Raw genomic sequence first — 19,744 nt, forward strand, 5'->3', positions numbered from 1 at the left:
AGTGGCTTAAATAGGGAAAGCGAGGGTTTGGAAACCCCAGACTAGACTAAACCTAGCACCTTTGTACATATGGGAAGTTACCCATAACTTGTTAACCCTCTCCTTAAGAAATGTGGTCTCTGGACATGATGCTATAAGGGTTCCCCTGGACAAACAAGCACCTGGCCTATGGCTCATTATTTAGCATGTGTCAGTATATAGTTGCAAACTTATCAACTAAAAAAAATTTGTACACAATTCCAAGACAGTCTGGAGCATATATTTTTTGTTTGGTTTTTCTTGGAGAATAGGAATACTTGAAATTTTCCCAAAGGTGGCCTCTTGACATGCAACAGGCCATTAAATTTTGGAAAATGTACAAGGAGAACAGACCTTTTAAAGTGAGTTTGCAGTCTTCAGATACCATTGTAAAATTATTCTGTTCAAACTGGAATTAAACCCAACTAAATTTCTCCTTTAAAACCAATGACAAACAGGATAAGAATGTACTTCAGGAAAAAAAAAATTGTCCTGCTAATTTTCCAAATTTAATCACATTAAAGTTAAACCAGCATAAAAACTTTCACTTTAGCTTGTCATCTAAGTTTACTAATGAATTGTATTAAAAAAAGTATATAATGTTTATATAGTCTTATGCTGAATTCATTTTACTTTTGAAATGTCTAAATAAAGAAGAAACTTATGAAACCAAGGTTTCACGTATAAATTTGCTAGTGTAAATCTCGAGTCTTGGATGTTCCTAGCCCATCCTATACTCCTTAATGTAGGATGCAACATCAATGAACACATCTAAATTACACGTTCAGTTTTCAATTCTCAATTGATTCTATTAATTTCCTCACATTAGTAAGGTCTTGATCTCCCAGGTCCACGATCACTGAAAAATAAGAAAAGGGGGAAAAATTAACTTCGTACTGTGCATTTCCACACTAAAAGCCTAACTGATCATAACACATTTGATAAACAAAAGTATACCCAACTCTCAGTAAATCTTGCCGGTAAAGATGGGAACAATTAATTCAGAAAACATTATCGAAGTCTGAAGGAAGGGATACAGAATTTTACTGAAAGGGAAACACAACAGTAAGAAGGTTGGAAGGGTGTAACAGGATGAAAAACCTTGCAGTTACACTACGAAAAATTGTTAGGAGAGGGTGAAGTCAGACAGAAGGAAAGAATATATACAGAAGTAAAGTAAAAGGAATGAGAGGTTGCAGTTAGGGGTTGAGGGACACTGCAAAGAACCTTAAGTAATGCCTAAAGAGCACCACGTGGGGTGCACTGATGGCACTAACCCGCCCCCCCCGGATCAAAGTCTAAAGGAATACCTACTGTAAGTCCACTACCTTGACTCCCTATCAAACATTATCAATAGATGTTTATACTTATTAACATGTATAGTACAGAGTTTATATTACTTGGGAGAAAAAACGAGAATACACTACTGTTTTGTACCTGACTCTCACATATTTAATTATACACAGTAAACCAAAAATATTACTACTATTATTATTCAGAATTATTCAGAATATGAAACCTATTCATATGGAAAAACCCCACAGGGGCCACTGACATGATCTTCTAGCTTCCAATTCATTTAAAAGAAGTCAGAAGGTAACAGGAAATACAGAGATCAGTATTAGTACAGAAAAAATAAATTAAATTAATAAATAAATCAATCAAAATACATACCCCTTCATTGGTCCACCAGAATCGCCATCTCTGTCCCTATCCCCGTAACCACCTCTACCGCGGAATCCACCTCGACCACCTCTATCTCCGCGTCCTCTAAAGCCACCTCTATCTCCACGACCTCTGAAGCCACCGCGGTAGCCACCTCCGCCACCACCACCACCGCCATCTACAATGGACAAAATGCCAAATTAATTACATAAGGAAATACTGTATTCTAATTTATAAACTACACAACCACTTTACTCTTTGCAGTCTGTAGTTACTGCAGTGGAGCAAATATGAAAAATATAATTTTTGCAGGCAGAATAAATCCTTGTTATTTGAAACTACAGTCGACCCCCGGGGATTCTCAGGGGATGCGTACCACAAACCTGTCCCCCCCCACCCACAAAGCTAAAATCCACGAATGATTGACACCCCTCTAAAACCTCTTATAACTGCCTATTTTGATAGTTCAAACGCTAAAAATGCCCTCTAAAAAGGTTTATACCTGACTATTTTAATAGTTTTATCATGAAAAATGTATTTAGTCACAAAAATATAGTAATTATTGAATGCTTCTCTATGAAAAATACCACGAATAGGAAATTTTCCATGAATAATGTGGATATACGTTTCACAAAAACAAAAATAAAACTATAGGTGAAGCCAGAAATCCAGAACTGTGAAGAGGGGGGGGGGGGTTGTCCAGTGTAATCACTTCAATATCAAACTTATGGGTGGAAATACTGTATTCTATAAATCAAAGCACAACACTATCTATATGCAGTTTAAATTAAGTTTTGGCAGGCAGAACCAATCCCTGTATTTGAAATTAATAACTTGAAAAATAAAACTTATGGCGTGCATCTTGAATTAGCTAAACTCACCAGCATCTCCAAGACCAGCAGGTTTAGCCTCATTACATCTATTACAGCTATTACGCCATGCAAAGTTGTTATTTCCACAGCTTGGAACAGGGCACGTCCAGTCACCAGCCCGTCCTGAGGAGAATGACAATAGCAGAATATCAAACTGGTTATTTAGGAAAGGTTATTTGTACACCTGTCAAAAGGATATGTGCATTGGTTATTTGTACACCTGTCAAACGGATATGTGCATTAACGATCTTGAATTTGTTTAGAGTACAGAGACCAACGTACCTCTTCCTCCACTTGGAGGGCCATCTCTACCGCCTGGGGGGCCACCACCACCCCGTCTATCAAACCCTCTATCACCACCTCCACGACCTCTGCCACCGCCACCACCACCGCCGCCGCCACCTCTGTCTCCGCCATCAAAACCACCTCTTCCTCTTTCGTAACTACTTTTTGGCCTTTCTGCCATTTGTACCTGCAAAAATATATAAACAATTACAGGTTAAATGGGTAATGAACATATATAAAACTAACTACAGCATCTCAAAGTTTACTGAATAAGAAACACCTACACCAAACATTTTGAAATACAATAGTACAGATTATGCAAGAATTCTTGAGTTTACCATTTCTACTACAAACAGACATCTACTATTTCTACTATAAACAGGCATCTAAGTGCATGATGATAAATCATAGATATTACCTTTACTACTCTGCCCATAAACTCCTTGCCATCAAACCACTGGATGGCTGACTTCGCAGTGAACGGATCATCAAATGTGACTGTGCACTCTCCTTTCATCCTGCCAGAACCCTTATCTTTGTACATCCATATTTTAGGCCGCTGTGTTCGCTTATCCATCTTAAAAAATAAAAAAATAAAATAAAAAATAAATAAATAAATAAATATAAAAATATTTTCTTTATTTCAACACTCAAGCCACTACTCCTTAACATAGGGCAACTACAGAGAAAAAAATCATTGCTACATTCAAAACTTATCCCTTTTACTATATTTGTCCATATTTTCCTCTTAGAATCTGATCCACTTTCCTAAACCTTCTATTATTTACATTCATAATTTTGTATTTACTCAATGAAACTTAAAATTTTCATAAACAGCACACATATACAAGTAAAATACTGAGGTTTAAGTACTAATATGAACCACATGCATAACAAGCATAACTCATTTATAAACTCACACTAAAATCACACTGATGACTGAATCCTACGATAACAGAAGGGATTTCAAGTTTTAAAACACTAGAACTTTCAGCATTTCCATATATCAACCTAGACAGCATGGGCTGTTCAGTTCAGAGCATTGATTTGCAAATGTTTGTAAGGACGGTAACTATTATATATTTAACGACCAGCTTTCTGTAAAATACCTCCCCGTCCTTGATGTTTTAGAATTTATTGCACTTTATTGAAAGTTGTCAATGAATTAAACCTTGATCATACATTGTCATTAATTTCATCTAAATGTGGAGGCCTGAAGGCTGGCCATATAGTAATGATGTTTACCAGGTGCGCTTATTTCTTAGAAAACATAAAATTACTTCTATCGTTCTCTCTGTAATGACTGCGAGAGCTCTACTGTAAGTTTAAATGACTTTTGTGATGTTACAATCACTCGAAACTTGCATTAGCAAATGTCAAAATATGGAAGACACATTTGATCTGATGGACAAGAGTAACTTTGGAGTTATTTGAACTACCATGGATGTATAAACCTTGTATCAAGCTACGAGGGTTAAACATTCCTATCTAGAGATGCTGGAGGAAACCCCAACCCAGCGGATGATTTGGACCCCTCTGTATACTGAATATTGCGGATCATTTGAACTAGGACGTTCAATGTTGGTTGCTTTCAACTAACAAATTGGTACATGCAGGGCTTTATAAATTATCAAAGGGAGATGAAGTTCCATAGTAAGAGATATGGTTACATGAAGTGTAAATGATCCAGTGCCTCTAATGGAAAATGTTGGTGAGTAATTGTTCATGGGAACATCCCTCTAATCCAAGGATTATCACATGAAGCTTTCGTAATGCTATTTAATAATTATCAGTCTGAAGATAAATGTGACTAGCAATTTTCACTCCCAATTATTTGCTCAGGGTCAGACATCAGCAGTATGTTGAAATTGAGGTAGCCACAAAAAACAATGATTCCACATGTGATAGTACACTGTCTGTCCATATTGATGGATGTCATAATCAATCCCTATTTAAGTTTAAAATATGCCTTCCATTACCTCTTTTAGAAATTTTTGATAAAAATCTGTCTCCCTTTATTTAGAACCGAATAACCACCACATTAACTCTTACACCACAATAATCTGTTTCTGCCTCTTACTTTCATCAATTTCCACTCATTCTTTTTCCCTTTGATGTCCAAACTGCAACTTAATACTCCTCTCCTGTTTTTAGTAAATTTTTAATGGCAAAACCTTCCACAGAAAGATTGAAGTCTCTTGAAATGACTCGATGGCCTAACTTTCATAACAACAATAAACAAGAAAAATAGTTAGCTTTTTATGAAATAATAATATTGGATCCAATTACAAGCACATTTTAATGGAGATTGACTCATCTTACTTTTGAGAAACATCTAATGAACGTGTCAGCAAATGCTGCATAAAAGTCAGGTATTATACGTAAGACCTCATATGTTTTTAAGTGATGTCAGTGCTACCTGTTTTGTGTCATTTGCCCTTCCTTCACTAGAAGACTCTTCTCCGGTGTGGACGTCTGCTTCTGCCAGAGGTTTACCTCTTTTAGAAGGAGTGGTTTGTGGTGGCAGGTTCGTTTCCTAATATTAGCAGTTATGACTTGGACCATCAATGATGGTCTCGTTTGTCAATTTTTCATAAGTTGCGCTTTAACAGATCTTTCACAATTTATCCCCGATCCTCTTTTCCAAGCTAGAACCACCACAATTGCTGAATAGCAATACCAATATACAGTAAATAGGCCTCACTGTTGAACTTCTCAGTTCCAGAGGTCCTTTATTTCTCATACCGTTAGACTGCGGAACAGTCTCCCTAAGGATGGCGTACAACTGGAACTTCAAAAGTTCAAGCAAATATGCAATGTATTACAACCCTAATACAATTCTCCTTACATTTTAATATATTTATATTTAATTTATTTTGTCTTCTTTAATACATTATACCTTCTGTTACCTATTTCTAATGAACACTATATTGCTTGGAACCTTGAATTTTAACTCGATGCGCGGCCCCCCCCCTCGACTTTTCCATATGAACGGGGTTCATCTTTTGAATAATAACAATAATAGTAATAATAATAATAATTCACTGCCACAGTACCAGCCTTTTGAGTTAGAACTAATGGTATATCTGGAAAATTCGTTTTTGAAAGTTCAACTGCACTTTGAAAAATGCATCTACTGAGAATATTAACAGCAGTGCTCAAATGTCTAGCATTTTGAAGATTAACCCGTCGAATGGCGTACTATGGATAACTGGGCTGTAATTCTTGATCGTAAATGGTTAAACCACGCAAAGCTCTTGTTGCTTGGCTAGGGTTTTGATTTTAATTTCTTTCCAGTGTACCTTAGATGAGTAGGTGTCATCTTGAATCTAATACCCTGGACATAGAAATGCAATGTTCTTATGCCATACTAGTCAGGAAGGCTAAAATTTCCTAAGCTACAGGCTGGTTTTAATCACAGGATTGTAAGCATTTTTTTTTTTTTACTGTTTTGACCTTTTTGTTATATTAGCTATTGTGCATTGTTTGACTAATGAATACAATGCTGCTATACCCTTGATCCTTTCCCATTTTCCTCTCCTAGCCTTATACCTACACTGAACAATAAAAATGCATACACTCTTGAAATCTGAATGAGTACAACATTAAAATAAAAATTCTCTCACCTTGATAACACCAATTGAACCAAAATGAGCTTTGACGTCGTCTTCAGTGACATTATCAGGCATTCCAGAGACAAAGATGGTATCTTCTTGTGTTACAAGATCTGAGGGATCTCCCCTAGAGCGATCTCCACCGCCTCCACGGCTACCCCCGTAGCCACCTCCGCCACCCTCTGTACACAATACTAAGCATCAGCAGTTGGTCTACTACAATCCTTCGGTTATGGATTATCAAGCTGGTCAGTACTTATCAACATTTAACTATTAAACATAGACTAATATCTTGATTCTTTATATTTGAGGACACCGACCAGCATGCTTCATCCTTGTGAAACTATGATTAAAACTTAGGAAACTAACAGAACTCAACTCTGACCCCACATAAGTATGTAAATCATGAACAGTGCAATGACAAACAAATATTTCAAGTAAAAAGACTGACAACATAATCACTTCAAATGCGTCATTAACATTCAAGTTAATTATTAGCAAACGTCAACATATTTAACATGCTACACATATAAAAACAATTGGGTCAGGGTTGATTCCTACATTTACATCTACGAGAAACAGTTATCACTGTCCACCTAGAGGGAATCTCCTACTATAAAATAAGGGATTCAAAAGCCCTTACATATTATGCACACACAACTAACCACATTATTGGCATCGGTAAACCATGTACAATAGTATTTTTCCTATGTTGGATCACTACTGCCTCATTATTGATACCGAGATTGAGCATTATCTATTAGCAATTGCATTTACATACCCGGACGTCCCATTTCAAAAGCCATCAACATCTGTACATCTTGTAACTAAGGGACCACTCATTCAACAGCAAACCTCAGAATGGTTTGACATGTCTAAAACTATGCTCATTACATAACCAATTTGTACCCCAGGTTCATCTGGGTACTCTTTGCCATAGCAGTAGTAATCTCGTAACCTGGTTTGATATCATACCTCACTATAATACCCACAATACCACTGTCATATATTAATACAAGACCAGCAAACCAGTACTTCATTTCAAAAATCATTTTGTACTTCAATTGTCATTTGTACCAATACAATAAAATATATAATTATGCATAAAAACAAGAAAAAATCTCTGCACCCTATGCACCATACCTTTATCATATGCATTTCAACCATGTATTGGCTGGCACATTATATCAATGCAACTGTGTTATAACACACCACGGGCCAGTGGTAAGGACTATCAATCTGAATACCATAAAATTACCCTCCAAACCCATTATTTGACAAACTATAATAACCATTAGACTACAGATTTCCTTATTCAAAGTATTACCCGAAAGCTATGTTTACCCTTTTTGTACAAAATACGTTTACCAAGTCTACGCTTAAATTTGAACACAAAATATTTTAAATACCTTTCTTATAAGGACACACCTAGGAAACACAGTGCCTTTGTGGTATCTAATTTTACATTTTAAGAAGCCTAAAACAGGAAATGTTTATCCTCAATTGCATATGTATTTACAAAACCATTATTGTACACGAAAACTTATTTAACAAAAATTGAGGATAAACAATTATGCACAATGCCTCATCTGAGCTCTGTGATGACATACAGGTAGAAGCAAAAATCATGCAAATGTCTGAGTAACCAAAACAGATGAGACATCTGTACATGTTTCAATCAATGCTTACTATGAGCAAACTATGCAAAATAGTAAGACATTCATGAACTGGTCTGTATTTTAGTTTTTTTTTTTTTCAAAACTAATGAAAAACCACAAGCACCATCAGGTGCCGTTACCTTTTAAATAACCTCTCCCTTGATCCCGCCTGTAAGAAGACACTGACATCAGCAGCTCTGTTGGCACGTGGTCATCCATGTCAAGCAGTCAAACAGTCAGGTCGTAGTCAAGTCAAAGAATGTGGCTAAGCAAACCATAGTAACAAGCATTCCAGTGCATACATGGTTAATTCATTCACACACTTAAAAGCTCTTCAACTGGGTAACAATTTGCAGAAAGCTAAAGGTGGGCCATTTACTTTTGATCAAACCATATGGCATATGACCTGCTTGTCACCTTGGAAGTAAAATCTTGATCACAGTCAATTGAAAGTCAGCTTGGATTTACAGGCGAGTAGACATCAAGGGAAGGTTGTTGTTGTCCACAACACGATTACTTGGGTTTCTTCCTGCTAAATTTTGCCTCAGGGGGCACAGCCACGCCTTGCAGTTTACTCATCACCACCAACTCCACCACATAGGTAAGGTAACGCTTATTTAACTCTTCACTGCCCTCATGACGACATGTTATGAAATCTTTGGCCTTAAGTATACTACTTTCAGGTCAAAACTGTAAATGTTGAACAGACCCATCCCAACAAAGGAATAAAAAAAAAAAAATTACATTACCATTATCAAAAAGTACTCGGTAAGTAACTGAATGCATAGAGATAGTAAAGAACCCAGAACTTAATCCAAGTCAAATACAAAACTACAATACGCATACCATTTCATAAGACATTTTCTTATTCAAACCAAATCTTTTCAAGTTATCATTCTGATCAATAAACCACATTATGTTAAAACCATCGTTTCACGTCAGTTCCCTTTGTATACTGAATTGGGCTACCAATAACCTGTCAGAAAAACTAAGAATATAATAAGTATATAAACAAGCATGAAAATAAACAATTCTGTAAACCACATTACACAAGTGTAATCTTTTATCACATAATTACCATTAATAACCAAGATACACTTCTCCTTTTTATCAAATACGAGTGCATACCACATAAACACAACTTCAAATTGCTGTTGCAATGTTTACCCTTTACATTTCATTGTACAACCATGTTTAAACCTTTAACTCTGAACTATAAGCGAAACTATTCATGACTATCAACACCCAATAAGTGAGACCCATCTGTAATTCAACTTACCTATTAGGGGGAGCCGAAAGCTGCTTCATGGGCGGTCCGAGCATGCCACCATAGCCTGGAGGGGCTGACTGGGGGGGAGGAGCCATGCCTAGACCACCTTGAAAAGTTCAGCAGTCTGCATTAGTACACTGAATAATGCTGGCCTATGACCTCAGGGCTCAACCTAGTGCCACCTGCTACTGTTGTTCCCAACCCATTTCTACCATCTGGACAAGTCCAATTCAAAACCAACATTACAGCAGCACAGATGATGATCAGGAACTTTACACCATAAAGGTAAATATCAGTTATCACAAGCCTCCTAGAAAAAATCAGTAATTCTTTGTTTCTTTAAGCCAAACTAAGTCACATACAACATGTGATGTGCTAACTGCATCAATGACTGTACTGAAAAATTGATTGACATTAAGGACACTAATTCAAATGTTCCATGTAAAAAAATTAACAGCAATAATGGTGATAAAAATGTCAAGGTGAGCAAAATGATGACCAATGAAATTGTAGCAACAAGTCCAAAGAAATGTCAGTCACAAATCAGTCTTGTCAGTGCCAAACTAAGTTGAAAAAAAATCCCTGAAAAGAAGCTATGTTATTATCCATGAGAAATAACTTACTGTTATAACCACCACCTTGGCCCCCATAACTTCCATTAGAAGGGGGAGGTCCACCATAATTGGGTCCCTGTCCACCATAATTGGGCCCCTGTCCTCCATAATTTCCCCCTGGAGGAGGACCCCCATAGTTTCCCTGGGGAGGTGGCCCACCATAGTTTCCATGGGGTTGAGGTGCAGAGTAGTTAGCATTAGGCTGGTTACCATATGTATTAGACTGTTGACCACCATATGAGTTCGCTGGTGGTTGACCACCATAGTTGCTCGAAGGTGGCTGGCCACCATAACTTCCAGAATTGTAGCTACTGTTTTGATCATATCCTTGAGAGGCTCCACCATAACTGCCATATCCTCCACTTGCTGCTGGTGGCTGACCCTGAGGTTGTGACTGCTGCTGCTGCTGTCCATAAGCACCGTAGGAGCTTCCTTGACCACCTGGTAGTAGTAGCTTAGCCTCAATCATTCTTTTCACTTCATACAATGCTCACATGCCCACATTCAGCTTAACTTCACAACCTCTGAATTTTACACCACTTAGTTCATATAGTATTCAGTATTCTCTGATTTGTCCCAGAGCTTATTTCTGCAAAAACAAATAGAACGGAAAGTGCACCACCCTTTTCTTTTTCTCTTGGGTAGAGCAGTGCAAATACTCACCCTGTTGAGGAGGGGGGGCACCATATGAAGGAGGTGCGGCATATGGGGCATTATTCTGAGAGTATCCTTGAGGTGGAGGAGCAGAATATCCACCATACTGCTGCGGTCCATACGATGATGCAGGTGGTGGGGCTGCAGTTGTTGCAGAGCCATAACCGCCGTAACTTCCAGCAGCTCCTCCACCACCACTTCCATAACCTCCACTATAACTGTACTCTGTAAATTTCAAGATAAATTTACATTAGCTCCAGTAATATATAACGTTTGATTGAAAAAAGTTAATTCAACAGAAAATTGTCAAAAGGTATTCTTCCCGTTTGTGTTCTGCTAACTGCAAGAGAACAGAGCCCATTACTAACCTTAGTTAGCTCGTTATAAAAAAATATTCTATACTAATTTACCTTTTCTAGACATTAGGTTTTTATCTTAGTTTTTGCCAAATATGCATTTTACTTTCTAGTAAAATGAAAAATGATTACAACTCATGCTTATTTAAAATAAAATTCTCTTCAATGACGGTGAAACAATCATTATTGATTAATCTTTAAATGCCAGGTGGCAAACATGACTGCTTCTGTGTAGGTGGAAATCAACCCAAGTTTTCCAAGAAACCATTTAATCCAATATAGTACTAATAGTTGCCATTTTCCAAGCATTTTTCTGTCATCAGATTTAATCTTGGTAGATACTGTAGATAAAATTACATGCAGAAAAGGCAAATCCAATAAGTCTAAGGGGAGGAGGGGGTCTGCTATAAAAAAAAAAGTTGGTATTGTCACAAAAAGGTTATTCATGTGAAGCAACAGTTTTCCTGACCCATTCCCATAATCTGAATTACTGTACTGTACTGGTCATAATATGGTGCACACACCAATATGGAAACAGTTAATTTTAAGCTGAATTAAAGCTGTATATCAGATTCAGTTTGGCACACTCCAAAATTTAAATATGACATCTCTAAACCTGCATCTCTGAGGCTTTTTTTTTTTTTAACTTTCACTATTTCATACAAAAAAATCACTGCAGAACACAAGAGTACAAAATTTTCCTATTTCTCAGCAATGATGATGATATCTTAGCAGCTGGAATTCTATAAAATTTTCCTAGTTCTCAGCAATGGTGATATTACCTTAGCAGCTGGAATTCTATAAAACTTCTTGTAAAATTTGCAGAAGTTTTTACAACTATGCTTAGCCTCCACCTTCCATAGCATGCATCATTCAGCCGACTTTGTCATAAGCCAATGAGCAATATCAACGGCAATTCTAAGCACCATTTGGCTTGACTGCTAACCAATATTAGATAACATCATTCCCTCTCCAAGAACATCTTCCCTACATCCCATCAGTTTCAAACTCAGGGAAAACTGAGCCTAACTTGCACACTTCTGTCGATGGTTGATTTGGATGTATTATTAGGAGACAAACCTAACAAAATATCCAATAATTTCAATACAGTAATTAAGAAACTCACTACACAAAAGCCCCACGGGATGCCATGTAGAGTATATAGTACAGTACCAGGCCATCAGGGATGAACATAATAACATAAGACTGTAAATTCCTCAAATTAGGTAAGTAATTTTCTCAAAATATCTGACCTTTACTGCATTATATACACCCTTTTTTAAAGTGTCAAAAAAATTTGTATTAATACACAGTATCTCCACACAGCTCTTGCTTATAATTAACCGTCTTTTATTCTACATCATGTCAACTGGAGGATTTTATCTCAAGACAGAGCTGCTGCACATCGTTCTACATACTACCCACCCTAGGCTATCCAGTTGCTAGTAAATCTAACATATTAACTCCCAAGCATTTTCTCCCATTTTAGCTCAAGTGACAAAGTTACCAACAGCAATGTATGTTATCAAAAAATCTTGCTCTGCTACAACCAAGAGCCCAACTAAACTGGCCTTAAGGCTTCTCCAGATCTTATTTCCATCAGGCTTATCCTGATATTCCATCAAAAGTCCCACATTTTCTGGTTAGATCAAATGAATGATTAGGAAAAAATTTGTGTAAACGATTACAAAAATGGTGTTGAAAATTCGACTCTCTCATTACAACTTCTGTACGGTTTAGCATGACGAGAGCTGGACTGATTGGTAGGCAAGGGCCATATTAGGACTGGATTAGACTGGATTAATACCTTTGGCCAATGCAAAGGGCACCTCAGCTACATTTCAAGGAGGGGGTACTTTTGAGCATGACAGTAGCTCAGTCCATGATTCCAATGGTCTTTGTTGTTTGGGGGGGGTGGGGGGTTCAGGATACATCATTCTAGGAAAAGTTAAGCTTATTTTCATTGGCAGAATATAGAACACCCCTCCCGCGGGCAAAAATATGTGCAACCCCTTACTCAGCATTCTACCTCCTGGACCTTCCCACTGCCACCAAAATATCTGTGACCCCTCACTAACCATTCTACTTCATTTCACGATCGGATAAGTACTCTGTCGACGCAAACAACATGCTAGGCTATACTTCATGACTGGATTAGTACTGGGACGAGCCAATACACAAAAAAATAAAAAATTCTAACCTGCGGAAAACAAAAGGCGAGTACCCAAGAAAACCAATCAATAATGGCCTCAAAATCAAATTGGTTATGATTTATGTTATCCTGTATTAATTTTCTACAAAAGAACTAACCACACACTTTATTAAAAATTTTTTGACCTATATAGTAAAGGATACTTATAATTCAGGTCAGACGAGATAACTTAAAAAGAAATTTACAGAGATCTTGAGAAATTTACCTTTTCTGTGGAATTTCCCATAATCTTTTTACTAAATTCCAGAAAATTCTGAAAAGTCATGTAGGGCCTTTTTGCTCCCAAATGATTACCGACCATCTCTCGCCTTCACATGGTGGGCCTACCAGCCTAATATTCAAAAAACAAAATTTTCATCGTTTATCTTGTAATAAACTTATCCTACTGTCCTTAAAACAATACGGAAATAACTTAATTGTGGGCGATCGTAAGATGGCAGACGGACTGCACATACGGTACATCCAGCCTCAATGGGGGTTAAACTAATCAAATTGTGTAAATGAGAACTACGTTAAATTTAAATAATGGAAAACGTGGTTTCGTAAGGTAACTTGCACTAGAAAAATAAAACCTCGGCCAAAACTGTTTGGGTTCATTTTCGAGACAGTTACGGTCCAACAAATATTTTCAGGTTTACGTAAACCGGTGCGACTTATATTACGCAGAGCTTACAAAGCCTACACTAAATTAGATAAAAATCAATATTAGACGCTGAGTTAATTATCCTAAACGAAATATTAACAGATTTAGCCTCAGGCCAACCATGACGGTTATTAATTTAACATAGGCCCAGAGCAATAGGCCTAAGCCATTGGGGTGACACGCGGCAGACGGGAAATCGCATCTTCGGACATTTCGCCTGAAATCTGCGCCAAATCTCGAAAACAACAACGTAAAAACATTTAAAGGAACCTACAGACTACGTCGGATACATAAAACATATGGAAATTAGCCTCCCCATCTCAATAAAAGCATGTGACATACGGGGGACGGGGCAGAAACAAAATGGCTGCCGCACAAAACTTAGCAATGTGGCACAACTTCGGTTTTTATTTCGTAAAAATGACACAACTGCACTAAAACTTACGTGTATCCCCCATCGTAGCTCCCTTCTGAGCTCTTTTATATGTTAGGTATGCGTTCCTCCTCTTCTTACGGCGGAAAATGCGTTACCGTGACAAAACAAATGTAAGAAGACTATAAAACACGCAAGGGTAGCTTCTTCTTCAAGAGACGCCACGACTGATCTCTCCACCCAAAAACTTGACAGTTGCCATATTGCCGTTTTATGTTGGCCAACTCAGTTTTATTAATACTACTCTCATCCTAATAGATTAATTATATTGTTATTTAGCTTATGATTCAATAAATGTACTATCATCTCAAATGGACATTTGTACAAGCTGCATATTTTATTTTATTTTAACTGCAATTCCGATAATTATCGCGCACTACCATGCATGTCAACAGACAATGTTTATTTACTTATTATAAATAAACCTTAAGTGTTTTCTTTCAATATACATATTTCGAGGAGCATTTTGCAATTTTTGCAATATAAAAAAGTATTAGAATTGATTCTTAATCACAATAAAGTCTCATGTATACAGTTAAGTCCCTATTAATTTCTTGGTAATGCACAGAGTTAGGAAAGCATTCCATATACGCTTTACAGTAACCAAATCAGACGAAGGAAGTGAATATAAAATTTTAAGGGGGAAATCGTTACACCGTCATCGATCTCCCCGCATGTTTAACATTTATTTGTTTCTGTCGTCATTTTGTTATTTAACTTTCTTACACCTTGTGTACGTGGAGAAACATCTATGGGTACCAAGGCCAAAAAAGAGGACAATAAATAAAAAAATAGTAAAATCGCCAGTATAATAAAGACTTCATTATTATCATTTGCAATATGGACATATTTCCTTAAAACAAACTGCAAAAAATGCGAACTTGTCAAGAAAGTCGAAGCGTACATGATAAAATGGCTGCGTGAAAGAGGGGGGGGGGGGCGGAGGAAATTGTTTAAATGAACAAAAGTTTAAAGGAAAATGACATGAAGATACGCTGGTCAACAACTAAAGTGATGCATACATATAAAATGTACGGCTTCATCGAGAATTACTACTCGGTACACACTGTGTATTTGAATATACAGTTCCATAAACGAAACAAGCTACAGTCGGATTTGACTTAGCAAGTGTTAAATACCTTAATCCTGCCCTAGATAGCTGAGGAGACATCTCTGTACCAAGCTTCAGAAATCTGGTAACTAACCAAGTGGGCATAGGCCTACAGTAACCAGGCAAACACTGAGAATTCCACAGTATTGGTAACTACAAACTTCCAGCTTCTTGCAAGTTGTGGTTCTATGAGTTTTCACTTCCAATAAAAATTAACAGAGTTAACTTTAGTTTGTAATTTTCTCTCAAAGGCAATGGCAATCATACCGGAAAAGATTTAATAGTTTCTGAAGTCTTAATTTTGTTCGAGTTCAGCTATCACCTGATGTTTTTTCATTCTCTAATAACCACTTATTATTTATGTATATATTAATCTGTTTAAACACGAGTTGCATCATATCCAGACAATCTGAAGGATACTTTGAACCTTTGCACAGCTGAAGGAAGAGTGATCACGTAGAAAAAATAGGTGAACAAATGAGTAATAAAATGGATGATAGGTTGAAAAAGGGTCTTACTTGCAAGTAATACTTAATTATTATTATCACTTTAAGAATAATAAAGATAATAAATTCATGAACGTGTTCCTTAAGGGAAGTTGTCAGAGGTAACATATATCTGTTTTTATTTGAGGACAAAGCTAAGATGTTATTGCTCCACTGAGATAAGAAGAGGTCTTCATGTAAACACGTTTGTGATAAAGTCAAGAGACCTAGATAAGAAGGGAGTGGAAGCAGTAGGTACGGCTAAGATACACGAGAACTGGGCTAAAATCAAGTACCAGAGAAGAGATAGGAACAAACAAGGAATAAAAACAAATGGATGGAGGAATACTAAAACCAATGGGTTTAATACAAAAAAAAAAAAAAGAGGCGCTGAGACAGTAAGAAAAATAAAGTGAACATGAAACAAGGACACATTTAAGCCAGGAATAGGGTGCGGCGATCAAGTATTTATCGCGAAGTATTTTCTCATGAAAATACTTCCCATATTGCAAATGAAATATAAACGAAAATCAAGAAGATGCAAAACAGACGTCTATTCTGAAAGCAGAAAGGCCAGAGGAAGTACGCTGCAGATAGCATAGTTCGTGAGGGTGAGTCATTAGATACCTTACAACGAAAGGGAGGCCTGCACGAAAGCCTTTATAGAAGACTGCGAGTCCACCGATGAGAAGGAAGGTATGAGACTAGGGTTGCGTTGATGCCTCTGCGGCTGATAGGAATTCATAGGATACAAGTCGAAAATGTAGGCGTGTTGGGGTGCCGGTTGGAAGGCGATTGTGAATGTATCTTGGTAGTTGACCGGAAACAAAGAATCTGTAAAGTCTAGTGAAAGACTGAAAGGGATTGTAGAAGAAGGAAACTAAAAGTGAATGTTTGCAAGAATTAGGCTGTAAGAGTAAATGCTAACTACAAATATAACCAAATAATTGCTAGAATTTAATTACGGTAGATGAATGAAAGCGGCGATACATACATACGTACATATTTTTTCCTTTGTAATGCCCATCGGTCATTTATACGAGCTTTCTTTGTAAACTCATTTTTATATTTCTTAAGTCTGCTAAGTAAAGGAATATCAGTCGTAAGGTCTTGCAGTACTCCATTATTTCTCCTTCCTTCGTGGATTTTGTCTTTATTTATATGTTCAATACGTTCCATATTTTCGTGATTCAGTTATACATACATACATACATACATACATACATACATACATACATACATACATACATACATACATACATACATACATACATACATACATACAGATATAATATGTGTGTAAATCCTGAAGGTAAACGTCATCTCTGGGAAAACATGAATCGCAGAGAATGTGAAGAAGACAGCAGAATCTTGACAAAGGTTTTGCAATAAAAAAACTCTCTATGCTGGCAAAACTAGAGATCATATGATGGCCAGATAGGATTTGCATGGAGGGTAAGAAGGGAGTCGTGGAAATTAACCTGAGCCAGCAAAGATTGTGAGAAATAAGGAGGTTTAATTGGGAGAGGAATGAAAAGGAAACGAAATGGAAGAGACATTAGTGAAATGGTTCAACTACAGAGGGCTGATGAGGTGCGTGCTCACAGGTAAACGAAGCAGTTGAGATACCCTACAAGTTTTTTGCTTTTGAGAGATTTTAGAAGTTTTCAGATGTTACAAGAACGAATGTGGCGGTGACTGCTTTCTTTCGAAGCCAGCCTCATTTGTTACTAACAATTTTCGAAGGAACTGATAACGATGGATATCAATAGACTACACACACACTCTCTCTCTCTCTCTCTCTCTCTCTCTCTCTCTCTCTCTCTCTCTCTCTCTTTATTTGGTTTTAAAAGTCACATGATATGGAGCCGTAAGTGACGTCACGGCAATCTGCTTAGAAGACGTTTCAAAATGTTACAGTAGACAGCACGTAATAACCCTGTAAAAAAAAAAATGGAGATGATTATACGTAGACCTACGAAATACAGAACACCACACTTTGTTACTTTAGGAATATTTATTTCAGATTAGGAGAAAAAATTGGACCATACTTCGTCCATAGACTTAATGCATCTCTCTAGAAATTTGCAACAGACATTACGAGTGAGGCGTAGGTGACAATAGGTCACAAATGAAGGCAGATAATACAAGAGGTAAGAAAAAAAATGAGACGAAAACACGATCCAGAGGAGCACGATGGTTGCGATGAAAATAGCAAATGAGATAGAGTGAAATATACGAGTTGCAGCCTCTCATAATAAACGTCAGAGTTTCCATGTTCTTTGCAATGCAGGAAGGGCTGTGGACAATCTTAAATTATTGATATCGTTCTTCTGATTATATGATAATACTAGGAATAGTAGAAGTAGTAGTCAAAAGAGCATTAGTCTAAGTAGTACTAGCGCTGATGTTACGTTTGATATCAATAGTCACAACAGTATATGCCTTCCAAAATCTGATAATTATCATCGTTTTATACCAAATGTTTGTTTAAGAAAATCCCCGTTGAAAATAAATTTACAATCACATATACATGATCTTGTTCATTCTATGACCTGGCTAATTGTTATTGGCAAATCAAGCTTATCCAGTTGATCTTTAAGGCATTCCAATACCTAGCCACTTGGCACTTTAGTGAGTAAGGAATATACATCAAAACTTATTAACCGTGAATCTGGATTGATTGTGATACCATTGATTTTGTCCGTCAAATCTAAAGAATTAATAGGATAGGTACCAGAAATAGTTCCTAGCAATGGTGACAGCAATTTCGTTAGATATTTTGAAAGCTTATAAGTTACGGAGCCAACAGAACTAATTATTGGTTTCATGGGGTTGTTTCTTTTCTTTCAGTTGAAGGTCCACGTGTGTTAGTGGACACATCACTTATGTAAGTGCAAAAGTGTAAGGAGTTATCACCTGCGGAAAGTTCATTCTCACTTACTCCAGCCTAGCTTACCAACACTTCCTATTTAGTAAGTAATTTCCTGATTTAATATATGCATATATACACACACATTACATATGTATGTATATATATATAATGTGTATGTTCCTGACTGACTATATATTTTCTGATATATATATATATATATATATATATATATATATATATATATATATGTATATATATATATATATATATATATATATATATATATATATATATATATAATGTTTGAATACCACACAGAAAATGACAAGCAGAAGCTCAGTATCAAGCGCTTTCACGTTTTATTCAAGCATATGGCAGGTACACACATACACCCACACGCACACATACACCACACACACACACACACATTCACACGTGAATATATATATATATATATATATATATATATATATATATATACATATACACACACACACACACACACACACACACATATATATATATATATATATATATATATATATATATATATATATATATATATATATATATATATATATATATATATATCACACAACATTCCTTTTTGCTATAGATATTCCATACTCATCGTTATGAATCTGGCTACTTCTTTTGTTGGGGTTTCTGTGTTTTCCATCTTAACGTTTTTAATGTTCACCCACTAAAGCCTCCTGTAATCAAATGTATGTTGTGATTCTCCTTCTACCCCATGTAATTGACTGGTCATGTCTTATTTCTTTTCATTATGGTGTTGCGTGATAGTTTTACTATAATTATTCTAGCCTTCATCATCATTACCTTCTCCCTTGAACGTGATTCTTTTGTTTACCTCTTATAATTATAGTCATCTTCCTTTTTCTTAATCTACATTCTTTTCAATTTCTTTGATCATCCTGTCTTTTATTTAACTTTCAAGCTTTGATTTCTGAATATTGTT

The 19,744-nt window shown here is 36.5% G+C and overlaps 1 protein-coding gene across 3 annotated transcripts; it reads right to left on the minus strand.

Annotated features, from left to right (window-relative positions):
• Window positions 1-514: 514 nt before the first annotated feature.
• On the minus strand, window positions 515-14,491 carry LOC136849847 (RNA-binding protein cabeza-like). 3 transcript variants are annotated; one of them, XM_067123311.1, is made up of 9 exons: window positions 14,307-14,491; window positions 10,660-10,875; window positions 10,006-10,437; window positions 6,467-6,636; window positions 3,259-3,417; window positions 2,838-3,027; window positions 2,565-2,678; window positions 1,693-1,861; window positions 515-877 (listed from the first exon to the last, which is right to left on the minus strand). In XM_067123311.1, exons 1-9 carry the CDS (start codon window positions 14,317-14,319, stop codon window positions 844-846), a joined length of 1,497 nt encoding a protein of 498 aa, XP_066979412.1. In that variant the 5' UTR covers window positions 14,320-14,491; the 3' UTR covers window positions 515-843. The 3 variants fall into 3 exon arrangements, with proteins under 3 accessions (XP_066979412.1, XP_066979414.1, XP_066979413.1); XM_067123313.1 differs by having other exon boundaries at window positions 10,207-10,437; window positions 14,307-14,487; XM_067123312.1 differs by lacking the exon at window positions 3,259-3,417.
• Window positions 14,492-19,744: the final 5,253 nt, after the last annotated feature.

This window comes from Macrobrachium rosenbergii, chromosome 21 (assembly GCF_040412425.1).
Source record: "Macrobrachium rosenbergii isolate ZJJX-2024 chromosome 21, ASM4041242v1, whole genome shotgun sequence".
Lineage (NCBI taxonomy): Eukaryota > Metazoa > Arthropoda > Malacostraca > Decapoda > Palaemonidae > Macrobrachium > Macrobrachium rosenbergii.

Coding starts and splice junctions, on each gene's coding strand:
- LOC136849847 (XM_067123311.1), bottom strand. Junction 10,438..10,659: donor TGCCCCCCCTCCTCAACAGG/GTGAGTATTTGC, acceptor TACTACTACCAG/GTGGTCAAGGAAGCTCCTAC. Junction 3,028..3,258: donor TTATGGGCAGAGTAGTAAAG/GTAATATCTATG, acceptor ATATTTTTGCAG/GTACAAATGGCAGAAAGGCC.